Source organism: Lactuca sativa, chromosome 6, assembly GCF_002870075.4.
Source record: "Lactuca sativa cultivar Salinas chromosome 6, Lsat_Salinas_v11, whole genome shotgun sequence".
Lineage (NCBI taxonomy): Eukaryota > Viridiplantae > Streptophyta > Magnoliopsida > Asterales > Asteraceae > Lactuca > Lactuca sativa.
In genome coordinates, this window is record NC_056628.2 from 153,174,323 (window position 1) to 153,188,020 (window position 13,698).

The 13,698-nt window shown below is 32.8% G+C and overlaps 1 protein-coding gene and 1 long non-coding RNA gene across 7 annotated transcripts; one reads left to right on the forward strand and one right to left on the reverse strand.

Moving 5' to 3' along the window:
- Window positions 1-456: 456 nt before the first annotated feature.
- Window positions 457-2,119, reverse strand: LOC111901215 (uncharacterized). The gene is made up of 2 exons (XR_006183970.2): window positions 1,618-2,119; window positions 457-719 (listed from the first exon to the last, which is right to left on the reverse strand). It is a non-coding gene; the product is annotated as an uncharacterized LOC111901215 (long non-coding RNA).
- Window positions 2,120-5,441: 3,322 nt separating this feature from the next.
- On the forward strand, window positions 5,442-11,374 carry LOC111901109 (uncharacterized). Of its 6 annotated transcripts, XM_023896980.2 has the most exons (10): window positions 5,574-5,712; window positions 6,471-6,494; window positions 6,580-8,899; window positions 8,976-9,079; window positions 9,182-9,251; window positions 9,337-10,035; window positions 10,113-10,315; window positions 10,412-10,535; window positions 10,605-10,808; window positions 10,889-11,374. In XM_023896980.2, the coding sequence occupies exons 3-10, from the start codon at window positions 6,611-6,613 to the stop codon at window positions 11,030-11,032; spliced, it is 3,837 nt and encodes a 1,278-aa protein (XP_023752748.1). In that variant the 5' UTR covers window positions 5,574-5,712; window positions 6,471-6,494; window positions 6,580-6,610; the 3' UTR covers window positions 11,033-11,374. The 6 variants fall into 6 exon arrangements, with proteins under 6 accessions (XP_023752749.1, XP_023752745.1, XP_023752748.1 ...); XM_023896977.3 differs by having other exon boundaries at window positions 5,444-5,712; window positions 6,389-8,899; XM_023896978.2 differs by having other exon boundaries at window positions 6,471-8,899.
- Window positions 11,375-13,698: the final 2,324 nt, after the last annotated feature.

Genomic DNA, 13,698 nt, shown 5'->3' on the forward strand with positions numbered 1-13,698 from the left:
GAAATTCTAGTGCAATTCCACAAGTGGCATCGCCAACCCTTGTTAAGTGTACTTGACTTTATGAAAATCCTAGTATTCGACTTCCACTACAAAAAAAGTCATTTAATGGCACAAAAAAAGTGCCACAAAAAATCAAAAAAGTGCCACTAAAGACTTCTTTAAGAATGAGTGGCACAAAAAAAAGTGCCACTAGAAGTGCTACCACTAAAGCCTTTTAGTGGCACTTTTTTGATTTGCCACTACAAACTTATAGACTTTTAATGGCACTTTTTATTTGCCACTATATATAAAAAATCTTTTGTGGCACAGATTTTGTATCAATAAAAACTATTGTTTTTTTAAAATCCAACCATTTTAATGACATAATTTTTGGCATAAAAATCACATTATCAAACCAAACGTCGCTATACACATTTATCATACTAATTTTTTTAACTAAACTAATTATTTACAATATAAAATTAAAATAAAAGTATATAAAATGCAGAAATCATAATAATTTAAGTTCAATGGACCTACAAAGATATCCCAAATGTTTGGTAACAAGCATCTAATAAGTATCAAATTAAGTGTAAATATCAAATACTAAAAAAAATCAAGCCTAAAAAATGTTTGAATGAAAATTTGAGACATCATTAAGCTTATGGACCTCTTTCACATTCTTCATGCGAGTAAATTGATTCTTGTATTAGCTCTTTCTTAGCAATGATAGAGGTTACCTGTTAAAAAAAATAAAATAAAGAACTTTCAGTATGCAGCAATTAGGAAACTATTCAAAATGCAAGTAATAAAATATTGCCCACTACATATGTGAAAAGTGGAAACATAAAAGTAATTTGGTTAAATGATAAAGAGTTGTTAATGATAAAAGAAGAAATACCTGGGACCTAAAACATATTAATCAAAACAAATGTTGTTAATACACAGATACACGATTGCCAAAAGAACAAATTAACAATAGTCCATGGATGTAAGTACATTTATGTTCATATTGCTAAAAACAACAGACAATTTTTCATTGGAGATATGTTCTTGGATTAGGTTAAACATAACATTAACAACAATCTTTAATTGATGAATAGTTTCTGAATATCTTGTGCCCACCCATACTGTCATTCCAAACACAAAACATGAAACACAAACATCAATATTTTACCACATAAGTTCTAGAAAATTGGTTTATTTATAACAAAAAAATTAATGGGACCTACATGGTTAAAACTCAAGCACTCAAAACTCAAACGAATTCAATTTTTGTGGATTGATTTTATCAGGCATTATATCGAGCACATGGTATGCATTTCACTAAACACCAATTATAAAACATAATTACCATTTAACTATTGCCAATATACAAACCACTAGATATCATATCAATTAGAAGTAAAGCAATTGTAATTAATTTAATGATAGAGCACAGGAGAAGGAACAAACAATTAGAACAAATGAGTGAAACAATAAATTACTTATAGTACCTTTCTTTTCTTAAACATGTATATAAATTCACAACAAGTATTGCAACAAGATCAATAATGAAGAAAAATCGAAGTGCATCAGAGTTCAAAATTAGTAATTTCAAGATGAGCATTAGGGGATAAAAATAGGAGTACTACATACCTGCTGATGATGAAGATAACTCTTGATCGAGAAAATCACAAGAGAGAAAAAACGCAGCAAGAAGAGAAACACGCGGCAAGAAGATCGATGGTTTCTTTCCTGTAAAAGATGAAAAAGCTAAATGGATATTGTCAATTGAACCTGTAGGCACAGACTAAAATCAGTTGAAGGTTAATATTCGGCGAACTGAGATCAACCGAAGGTTATTAGATGCCGAAAAACCCGACTAAAGGTGATACACGTACCTGAATTTCGACTAGTTAGGGTGAAATTAGGTTTGCTTGAAATCGATTGAAGACGAGGGAAGCAGGAAAATTATTCAATTAAAATATGATTTTAACTATAAGGAGGGGGAATGAATTTTCAACTGAGGGAATAGAAAAGGCGCTGGATTTCAATTTTCAACGGGGAGGGAAGCTAGGTTTTTCACTGGAGGGAAAAGAAAAGAGGGAATTGAATATTTTGATGGAGGGAGTGAGGTTTTCGTCTTCACCAGGTGAAAATTACGCATCATTCTACATAAAATGCCACTAAAACTATTTATTTCTTTTATGGCATATGAAAAATTACTGGCACAAAATCCAAATGTCACTAAAAGTGTGTGCCACTAAATGGCTTTTTTTATGGCATATGAAACTATTTATTTCTTTTATGGCATATGAAAAATGCCATTAAAAACTAAAATTACTGGCACAAAATCCAAATGTCACTAAAAGTGTGTGCCACTAAATGGCTTTTTTTTGTAGTGTTCCGATTGCTCCCAAATTCTTAGTATAAGCTAATATAAGAGCAACAAGTTTATAATGAAGTCAAAAGTGTTAAGAACCCTATAGGGATATTTTAGTCATTTTGTAACAAATATTTGTTAATGACAATAGGTAGTGTTTGATGGATATACAAGCTTAAGAAAAGAAGAATAACTTGGATTCCATTGAAGTGAGTACTATCGAATACATGTTCCTTAGAAACAAAATGTTTTATAATGAGAAGTTGTTTGAGATTACTTCAACCATTTTCTATGTGTTTCAATATGTGATCATCTATATGTGTATTCATGAAAATGTTTTCATAAAAGATTTTCATAAAAAGTAAAGAGTTAAAGAGATTTTAAGAGTATTTGCATTAATATATGTGCATTTATGTAAGAGTTGGAAAATACTAGTGCATCCCTCCAAAGTCCATTGCAAATGAGAACTATAGATAACAAAGAGTAGTATGGTATTCTATACAAGCCCACTTGTACCTGAGGCTAGATACCTCAAGTATGAGACCGATGATTGATAGCACACCCATACCCATGCAAGAGTAAAGAGAAATGAGGGGAGTCGTTGTTAGGTGTGTTAAACCCAATAAATAGTAGAGGTACAATAGACTAAAAATACACTGCTACAATGCACTAATAAGTAGTACAAGGCAAGTCAGATCAATCCTCAAAGACACATGACAAAAGTCTATACCTTTTTGCACAATGTACTTTAGTCACATAAAAAATGGTGGTTTGTATGCAAAATTTGAAATAATGTAAAATAACAATCTACTTTGAAAATATGCAGAAAACTAAACAGATTTGTAAGCAATTTGTTGGAATGGTTCTAGTTCTAGTTCACAATGTTGTGATTTAACTTGATTATGACTTGATGTAATTCATGATTGTTATTCTAAGTTGGTACCGAAAGATATTAACACACTCTAATAATACCTCTCGCTTGCCAAATTATCTAACAAAAACACGCTCTTTGACTAGACTTAGCTTTACTAATTCAACCTAAACATGCTCTTATATTGCATTGAAAAGCTACATTAAGTTTTGTACAAGCTTCCCAACAATGTTCATTTATTCTCATATGCTCGGAAGTGTGAAAACATGTGATATATTTTTTATAATAAGAAAACTTATTGTTTGTTACAAATCATTAACTTTATAGAACGATTAGGTGCCAAAAAAGTTAATTAACTACACAAGAATTTAATTCATATAAGTGGCCAATCAAACATAAATCAATTCAAGGATTCTAGTTTTAAAAAGAACATAATCACTAGAATATAATCATAAATCAAATATTAAGCCATATGCTTCAAGTCAAGCAATCAACATGATTTGAACAAGAACTAGAAATTAGGGTTTCTTAGCCACACATGACTAAGAACAAATCAAACAAAAAAAAAAAAGATGAAATTAGAATTGTTTAATGCTTACAAATGAAAATCAAAAGTGTTTGCAATGATTAAAGATCTTCAAAAGCTCCAAAAATTCTCCTAATCGCCCCCAATCACTCTAGAAACTGTATATCTCTAAAAAATGTCGATTTCCTCTTATTTAGCCCCATAAATAATTGCTAAGTGCTTGCCATCAGACCATGCGTTTTGACCATGTGTTTTGACCATGTCTTTTCAGCATGGCCGTGCTTTTTGCTAAAATTTCATTAAGTCTTTAAGCTTGGCTTCGTCTTCAGTCTAGCTTCACCCTGAGTCACGTCGCTCAAATATATGATGAAAATGCTAAACATGACCCGTTTTGGTGTGACATGAACCGTGCTTCAAACGTGGTCCTTTGCTTTGATGACATGCAACAACTTGGGTTGTGTCTTCAATTCCTTCCACAACACGGCCAATCCATTTTCTCTTCAAGTTCCAATGCTCCAAGCTCCATCATTCAAGCTCCATGCTATCTCCTTAAGCCTGCAAAATAAATCAAAAGACAGTGTAGTACCAGACATTTTGAGTACGACATGCAAGTGCCTAAATAGTTAACTAAATGCAAGAATTAAGAAATAAAATGCAATGAAAAAACAGGAATAAACATGCAAAATAGGTGCACAAAATGCACCTAACAGTCATGATGCAATGTTCTTTGTGCTAACTATGTCATAGTTTCCATTGCTATTATGAAATAAGAACATGTAAGTGGGATAAAGAGATGAATGAGATTAAGTTAGTTGCATGTTGCATTGTATACTTTCCGTTTATGTTGTGTTTAAATGTTTATATATTTTAAATGTGTCAAAGAGAAAAGAGAGTAACGATATTTACGAGATGTAAAGGATTTCACATAGTTTTAGAGTAAAAAGGAAAAAAAGATTTTATCAGAGGAGTTAAAGATGTTTTATAGGTTTTCAAATGATTTTTGAGGAATTTATCATAGGTTATAGATTAAGCTAATCATTAACTATAACATGATGAAGTCTTGATATTAGTCACTAGGCATTCTTAATGTCTAATATACTATTTTAACATGTATTTAGGGGGTGTTTGGCAAAAAAAACTTATTGTTTATTAGCTTATAACTCATTAGCTTATTAGCTTATAAGTTAATAAGTAAGTGTAAGATAACTTATGAAAAATGACTTATTAGATAGATGTTCACCTTCGGAATAAGTTATTTTCATCAAAACACGTTTTTAATGGAACTTAATAAGTTGTTTTAAAAAACTCAGCCAAACACCCCCTTAGATGCGAGTAGTTGCTGGCTTAGATGATTTGATGACATTTTGAAAGCCATTTTGATATTTGTATTGTGATCGAATTTCGATAAAAGATGTTTATCACATTCTAAAAATACTTTAAATGAGTTTAAAATATAAAATTATTTAAGTTGTGTTTCAGTGACTTAACTGGAAAAAAAAAAAACAAAATCATAAATTTTAAATTTTGTGTAAACTTAACATTTTTTTATGCAATTTGTCCAATAAAAAAAGTTAAAAAAATATCCGATATACAATGAAATGAGTGAGTATCTGAATATCATTATCAACATCGTTTTTTTGTGCAAGTTATTCTTGGTTGGTAATTTTTTTATTTTTCATTTTTTCTTATACTATAATTTAGTACTATATTTTTAAGGTAAAAGGAGAAAAAAATTCAAGCAACTTTCCGGTGTTCGGTTATCTATTTCACCTCCTGTATGATCCGTCCAGCTAGGTCTGAAGAAGCTGTTCGCCGATGAAGTGTCGATCTGTTGCTTGTGTATGGTCAGAGTCGCCACCGGTCCATAAAGTTACCGCCACCGCCGTACTTGACCGTCCGTCGACTCTCTACACCGGCGGATCCGATGGCACCATCTTCTGGTGGAATTTATCTTCAACTAATTCCGATCACGTAAGTTTAACCAATTGAAACTCAGACTCCTCTTAACTTATAATCTGATCATGAATTTTAATTAGGTTTTGTTTAGTGCAGTGATTTTTCAGTGATTTTGTGTTCGATTTCTATTGTTTACATCTGGACTTGTTAGAATTTTGCTTATTGTTCCAACTAAGGGCATACTCCTCATTTCTCTGTTAGGAGTTCCTTTCCGAATTGGCAAAGATCAGGAATGCATCTAAATGCTACACTCTTTTCATAACTGGTTCTAGAATCCACTCTTCAATTCTGTTAAATCAAATGTAACACTTTCAGTAATGCAAACTTAACATTGATGTTTTGGATATTCCACTTGTTTTGCTACTGTAATCTGAATAGTTTATTCCAGCTCCATGCTTCCATCAGAACTAATGTTTACAAACAAATTCTTTATCAACAATTTTGACGATAGTTTTTATCCATTGATGTATGGAAGTTAATTATGACTATTTGAGAGTCCCTATTGCTAAGTTTAAGTTCTGTACGTGTTTCTCATTCTGCTTAGAAGCTATAGGACATCTAAGTGAGAGTCCATATTGCTTAGTTTCAACACTCCAATTTTCAATTGGCAACACTCAATCACCGAAAGTTTTCTATTTCCTATAAGTAACAGGCATCCACTTGTCATGTTGATGAGTATTTCTATTGTCAGGACATTAAACCGGTTGCTATCTTATGTGGTCATACTGCACCAATTTCTGACATGGGTATCTGTTTCCCTGCATCGACTCTAGGAGATGAAAAGATAAGCGATCCAAGTAATGTGGCATCAAACTCTAGTTCAGTTAACTATGGTTCTCTAATAAGTGCGTGTACTGATGGTGTATTATCGGTTTGGGGCAGAGACAGTGGACATTGCAGCCGTAGAAGGAAAATGCCAGCTTGGGTTGGGAGTCCATACATGGTTCAAGCTTTACCTGAAAATAGGAGATATGTATGTGTTGCCTGTCATTTCATTGACTCTGTTAATTCATTAGACAACCATCAGTCACTTGATTATTCTACTGAATTAGGTGAACCTTCGACAAATATAGAACCACAGTATAAGAAACCTTCAAGATGCACAGTTGTAATAATCGATTCATATACTCTAACAATAGTGCAAACCGTGTTTCGTGGTACTTTATCTATTGGGCCTTTCAAGTTTATGTCTATAGTGACACCTATTGGTGATATGGAGAAGGAATCAGTGCTGATTGCTGATTCCTTTGGTAACATGCAATGTGTATCACTACTAAAGGACACCACCCGGAGTGAGGATATTTCAGATGACTCACAAAAGAATTCTTCTCACATGGAAATGACCGATTTGCTTCAAGAGTCAAGTGAAGGGGAACTTCCAATTTCATTCGCTGCTTCTGGGCAGGTTTTAGCGATTCTGTATACAACCTATTGTATATTTAAGCTGGTGGATGGGAGTACTAAGGTTGGAGAGATTTCTCTTTTAGATGATCAACTTTGTCAGTATGATGTTGCAGGGTGTCTGTTTCTTGGAAACGGTTTTGTTCAGACAGTGGTAGATATGGAGGAAAACCATAACATGTATGTGGAAACTTTTGCAGTGTGGAACAACAAAGGTTATGTAATTATGTTTACCATATCATATTCATATTCAGGGAAAGGTTTCAAATATGTGCCTCTATGCACAATCCCTGTTGTTTCACATCCTCCTAATGTTGAGTTATCATTCTCTTTTGTTCTAATGAATCAAAATCTTGTGCGGATTGAATCAATCTGTCTCCACACCGAAGAACCAGTGCATTGGAAACCCCATATAACGATATGGGCAAAAGGTGAAAACTTTAATCAAGAATGTAAATTGGTTGGGAAAGGAAGCTATTTTGATGAGTGGTTTGTGGGTTCAAAGAATTCAAATGGTCTTTTAAAAAGGGAGTTTGTGGTGACTTCTTCAATGGTTATTTCTGAAAATGACTCCTCCCCTTATGCGATAGTTTATGGATATGATAGTGGAGAAATAGAAGTTCTTCGGTTCAATATGTTCTCTGAAAAAGTGGAAGGAAGTCCATGTGAAGAGGTGGATTCATGTGCATGGAAGCAATATCTTTCAGGACACACAGGTGCTATACTATGTTTAGCTGCACATCAAATGGTGAATACCTCAAGAGGATTCAACTCCACTATCTTTTTAATCTCTGGAAGTATGGATTGCACAATATGTATATGGGATCTCAACTCCAGCAATCTTGTTGCAGTGATGCATCATCATGTACAACCTGTACGCCAGATAATCCTACCTCCTCCCCACACTGATCGTCCATGGAGTGATTGTTTTTTATCCATTGGAGAAGATTCATGTGTTGCTTTAGCTTCACTTGAGACTTTAAGGGTGGAAAGAATGTTTCCAGGACACCCGTATATCCCTTCAAGAGTAGTTTGGGATAGTACACGAGGCTATCTTGCATGTTTCTCACTGAATCATTCAGCAACATCTGATGCATCTGATGTCCTCTACATTTGGGATATAAAGTCAGGTGCTCGTGAACGAGTTCTTCGTGGGAATGCTGCTCATTCAATGTTTGATCATTTTTGTACAAGTGGGAATAAGAATAACTTTTCTCTAAGTTCCATGGAGAGGAACACTTCTGCTTCCTCATTGCTTCTTCCAGTGATTGAAGATACACAAGTTTCACAATCTCATCCAAATACTCCAGAGAAACGCGTTGCTTCAACAACAGATTTATCTCATGCCACTACAAGGATGATTCAACATGGGACCCATGGAAGCAACGGATATCCGATTACATGCTCTTGCCCTTTCCCAGGAATTGCAACATTGACTTTTGATATGACTTCATTGATGTCACTTAGGGCTGAATCTTCTGAAAATCAGAATGATGAACCTAAGATCCAGACACCCAAAAAGGGGTTGGAAAGAATCAACAGCTCTCTGAGTACAGATGGAGATCAAGAAACCCATGTGGGTCCCACGGAATACACTGATTGGGCTCATTCAATAGAAGGATGTTTATTTCGGTTCAGCTTATCAGTTTTGCACTTGTGGGATGTTGATCATGAGCTTGACAAGCTGTTAGTTTCTGAGATGAAACTCAAGAAACCTAAAAATTTCTTTGTAGCTTCTGGTTTGCTTGGGGACAGAGGGTCTCTCACATTGACATTTCCTGGTCCAAGTGCAACATTAGAGGTACAATTTCTCTTTGTTAACATTTATACATTAATATCATTGTTCACATCTTAACACATTTATGTTAATGTTTCAGCTTTGGAGATCATCTTCAGAGTTCTGTGCAATGAGGTCTTTAACTATGGTGTCCCTTGCTCAACACATGATTAGTTTGTCTCATTCATGCTCCACTGCAAGCAGGTAAACCAACATTTTGCAATTAGTAATACAAAATGGTTAGAGAATAGAGATTAAAGTAATATGTAAAAGATAGTGAGATAATCACAAACTTTTTATTTGCAGTGCATTAGCTGCATTTTACACACGAAAATTCGCAGAGAAATTTCCCGACATTAAGCCACCTTTACTCCAGGTAATTAATTCATATGCATGTATGCAACAGAAACCCTAAACCCTATAGTGTTTGTTTGCTGATTCTTTCTCTTTTTAATGTGCAGCTTTTAATTAGCTTTTGGCAAGATAAAAGTGAACATGTCCGCATGGCAGCACGTTCATTGTTCCACTGTGCAGCTTCAAGGGCGATTCCGTTTCCACTCCGGAATCACAATTCCAACGATAATAATGGAAAGGAGGATTCCGAAATGTTGTCATGGCTGGAATCATTTGAACGTCAAGACTGGGTATCATGTGTAGGGGGGACAAGTCAAGATGCAATGACTTCTCACATTGTTGTTGCTGCTGCTTTAGTTGTTTGGTACCCAAGTCTTGTAAAGTCAACTCTTGCTAATCTGGTCATACATCCACTGTTGAAATTAGTTATGGCTATGAATGAAAAATATAGTTCTACAGCAGCTGAGATTTTGGCAGAAGGTATGGAGGGGATATGGAGTGTTTGCATGAGTTCAGAAATACCTCGTTTAATTTCGGAGATTTTCCTTCAAATAGAGCATGTGAGGGGACAATCTGTTAAGCCAATGACAACACATGGTTCAGCTGCAAATCTTGAGATCCGGGAATCTTTGGTTGGGATTCTTTTACCAAGTTTAGCAATGGCTGATGTCACATCTTTTTTACATGTGATTGAAAGACAAATTTGGTCTACTGCTTCTGATTCACCTGTTCATATTGTCTCCCTCATGACCCTCATCAGAGTCGCTCGTGGGTCCCCTAGAAATTTAGCTCCTTACCTTGATAAGGTTTGCAAGTTTTTCCTTTCTTAATTATTAGTTTTTCCTTTTTTTATATCATCTTTAACAAATTAGCCAGGTTGCAGGTGGTGAATTTTATTCTACAGACAATGGACCCTGGCAACATGGCCATGCGTAGAAGTTGCTTACAAAATTCAATGGCAACATTAAAAGAAGTTGTGCGTGTTTTTCCCATGGTATCCCTCAATGACTCATCTACTCGCTTAGCTGTTGGTGATGCAATTGGAGATATTAACAAATCTATCATCCGTGTGTACGAAATGCAAAGGTGCCACATCATGTTTTATTACAGCTTGTTATTTGATTATTTTGTTGCATTGATAACATTTTTTTTTATACTTTTTTTTTTTTAATTTTTGTATAGTATGACAAAAATAAAGATATTGGATGCTAGTGGACCTCCAGGGCTTCCAACCTTGCTTGGAGGAGCCTCTGAAACAACTGCAAATACTGCAATTTCTGTGTTGAGCTTTTCACCTGATGGAGAGGTACAACCATTCATGCTATTTTAATACTAGAATTTTTCCAATAATTTTTTTTTTAAAAATATATGGCAGGGGTTGATAGCTTTCTCTGAGCATGGTTTAATGATCAGATGGTGGTCATTGGGATCCATGTGGTGGGAAAAGCTTAGTAGGAATCTTGTTCCTGTTCAATGCACTAAACTGATATTTGTTCCTCCATGGGAGGGCTTCTCTCCTACTTCCACAAGATCTAGTGTAATGGCAAGTGTAATGGGTAACGGGAAGCACTTTTCACAGGTATTTTGTAATATATATATACCATGGATAGATAATAGGTAAATATGGATTGTGACCTTTTTACCCTTTTCATTTGACAGGATAATTCAAAGGACTTGAGCGAAATGGACAGATTGAAAAACTTGCTTCATAATCTTGATCTCTCATACAGGCTAGAATGGTCCAGCGGTAGGCAAGTATTACTCAAGAGGCATGGACAGGAATTGGGAACTTTCCAATTATAACCTCAATGCTTTCTCCACAATCCTTTTACTGAAATATGATCATCCAACTTATATGGACAAAATTGCCCTCGCGTCTGCATCTGCTTAATTTTTCGGTTAGGTCTAGACATGTTTTAGACTCTGCCTCCATCTTGACCTCACCTGCTAAGGGTACTTCAGGTATTTTACTATAGGTCTATAGTTGCCACATCTTTAGTGCTTGTAAAGAACACAAAATTATTAATTTGGTTGCACAGTTTTGCTGCTTGTAGACTTGTAGTTTCGTATGGAATTTTTGGAATTATAGTTATACCCTTATAGGATTTTGAAATTACAAATTTATACCTTTAAGAGATTTCGTAACTAAGATGTTACATACACTTTTTATCATTGAGTTATCTATTTTGATCTTCTCATGGGGCTTGTTTAGTATGGAGATTTCTAAAGGGAAAATGAACTAGAAGGATAACAAATTTTCAGAATTGTACAAAAAGTATCATTGAATTTTTTTGTGTACACATATTACCAACCAACTATAGTTTTTGTACATATGATATTAAACTTTACTTTTTGTTTTAAAAAAATACCATTACGTTATCGGTAATAGTAGGTCACCACCCACGTATCATGTCATATGGTTGTGGTTGTTGTCGTTGATTTTAATGTATGTGATGTACATGATAGGGTCCTACATATCATACAATTTAGCTTTTTTAAATGATTAATCAGTTAAACGATGATTAATAGAAGACCATACATTCCTAATTCGTTGAATATAAAAAAAATTAAATATGACTAATATCATAACAAAGTTTGTAAAGACCATTAATATCATAACAAACTAGGCTAATATGATTAATACAAAACTAATTATTCCTCAAATAGTTTCTATTGTGATTGTAGGCAACTATTAATCGTTAGATGTCTTCTAGTCGGTTGTGTAGCACTTAGGGACTAATCGGATATTAATCGAAACCTAGTCGTGATTTTTACAGCACTGCATACATATAAAGTATGTTTACAAATAAGTTCAAAGTATTTCAATATATAAATACATATTTTCATACATAAAGTGTTTTTACAAAAAATGTGTTTTTTGTTTATAATTAGACATTTCAATGTCTAAATACGTATTTTTATATTTGAAAACCATAGTCTCATCACATTGTATACATTATTACATTTAAATGTATAAATACATAAATACTCAATTATCCAAGCTATCATGGCTTTATTCTACATGATTAGATTAATAGTTTAACTTAATGGATAATTGAGTATTTGTGTATCCATACATTTACATGTAATAAGGTATACTATATGACTATAGTTTTTAAAAGTCAAAATATATATTTATATACAAAAAACACATATTTGTTATATATATATATATATATATATATATATATATATATATATATATATATATATATATATATATATATACTAGGTGTGAGACCCGTATGTTATACGGGTTAGATAAAATGAAAAATTAAATATGAAAATTTAAACTAATTTTTTTTTTTTAAAATTTGAAATATAAAATTTAAAGTTTGAATTTATAAAGAAACATATTAAATACTATATGAATACTAATATTGTAATTTATTGGCTATTTTCAATTAAGACAATTATAATTGAGGTGTAAATATGATGTGTTAATTGAGAAAATATAAAAAAAATGAGAAAATGACAAATGGAAAAAACAATTATTCAAAACTACCAAAAAATGACATGTGTCTAAGTTAATGAAAGAGTGACATGTGGCAAAATCATTTTCATTTATTAGGGAGGATATATATATATATATATATATATATATATATATATATATATATATATATATATATATATATATATATATATATATATATATATATATATATATATTCAAAAATACGTATTTATATATTGAACTATTTTGAGCTTATTTGTAAAAATAATTTATGTGTAATTGTGTATTTTATAATATTAACAATCATCTTGGTGACATATATGACAAGACTCGGGGCACCCCTATAGGGTCAGGGGAGGTATCAGGTTCAAATCTTAGAGGTTTCAATCAAATTCAAATCTTAGAGGCTTAGCGGCGCCCATTTGCCATCTCACTCACTGTACGATGATAATTAAAATATTGAGAGTCGAGTGATCGACGTCCGTAAAAAAAATAATAAAAATATGTACAAAAAAAGTTTAATTACATAGTAAGTACATAATAAACAGTAAAATTCACATCAACAGCCATATAACATTCTACACGTCTTTATTATTAACCGTAGCACAATGATATTTTTTGAACAAAATGTAAATTTAATGGTCATATGTGTACAAAAACTATATTTGTTTTGTAATACGTTTATATAAAATGTTCAATTGTGTTTTTGTGTTTTTGTACGATACTTTGTTATCATTTTAAATCATCTTCTTTTTCTAATGATGATTTTCAGATTATAAATGTTTTTGAAGTTTGAATTTGAATGCTTATATATATACATATACATATTCGTTTACTTATCGTCCTAACAAAAAGTCTAGAATAAACTTACGAAACAGTCAAATAAGTCAAATAGGGTTAAAATCCACAAAAAGTGTGTAGCTTGTTATTGCGATAATATAATTTTTAATTCGTAATTAACATGTGAATTATTTACAAAAGTTTCTAAGACAAATATGGCTTCCATTTAGAA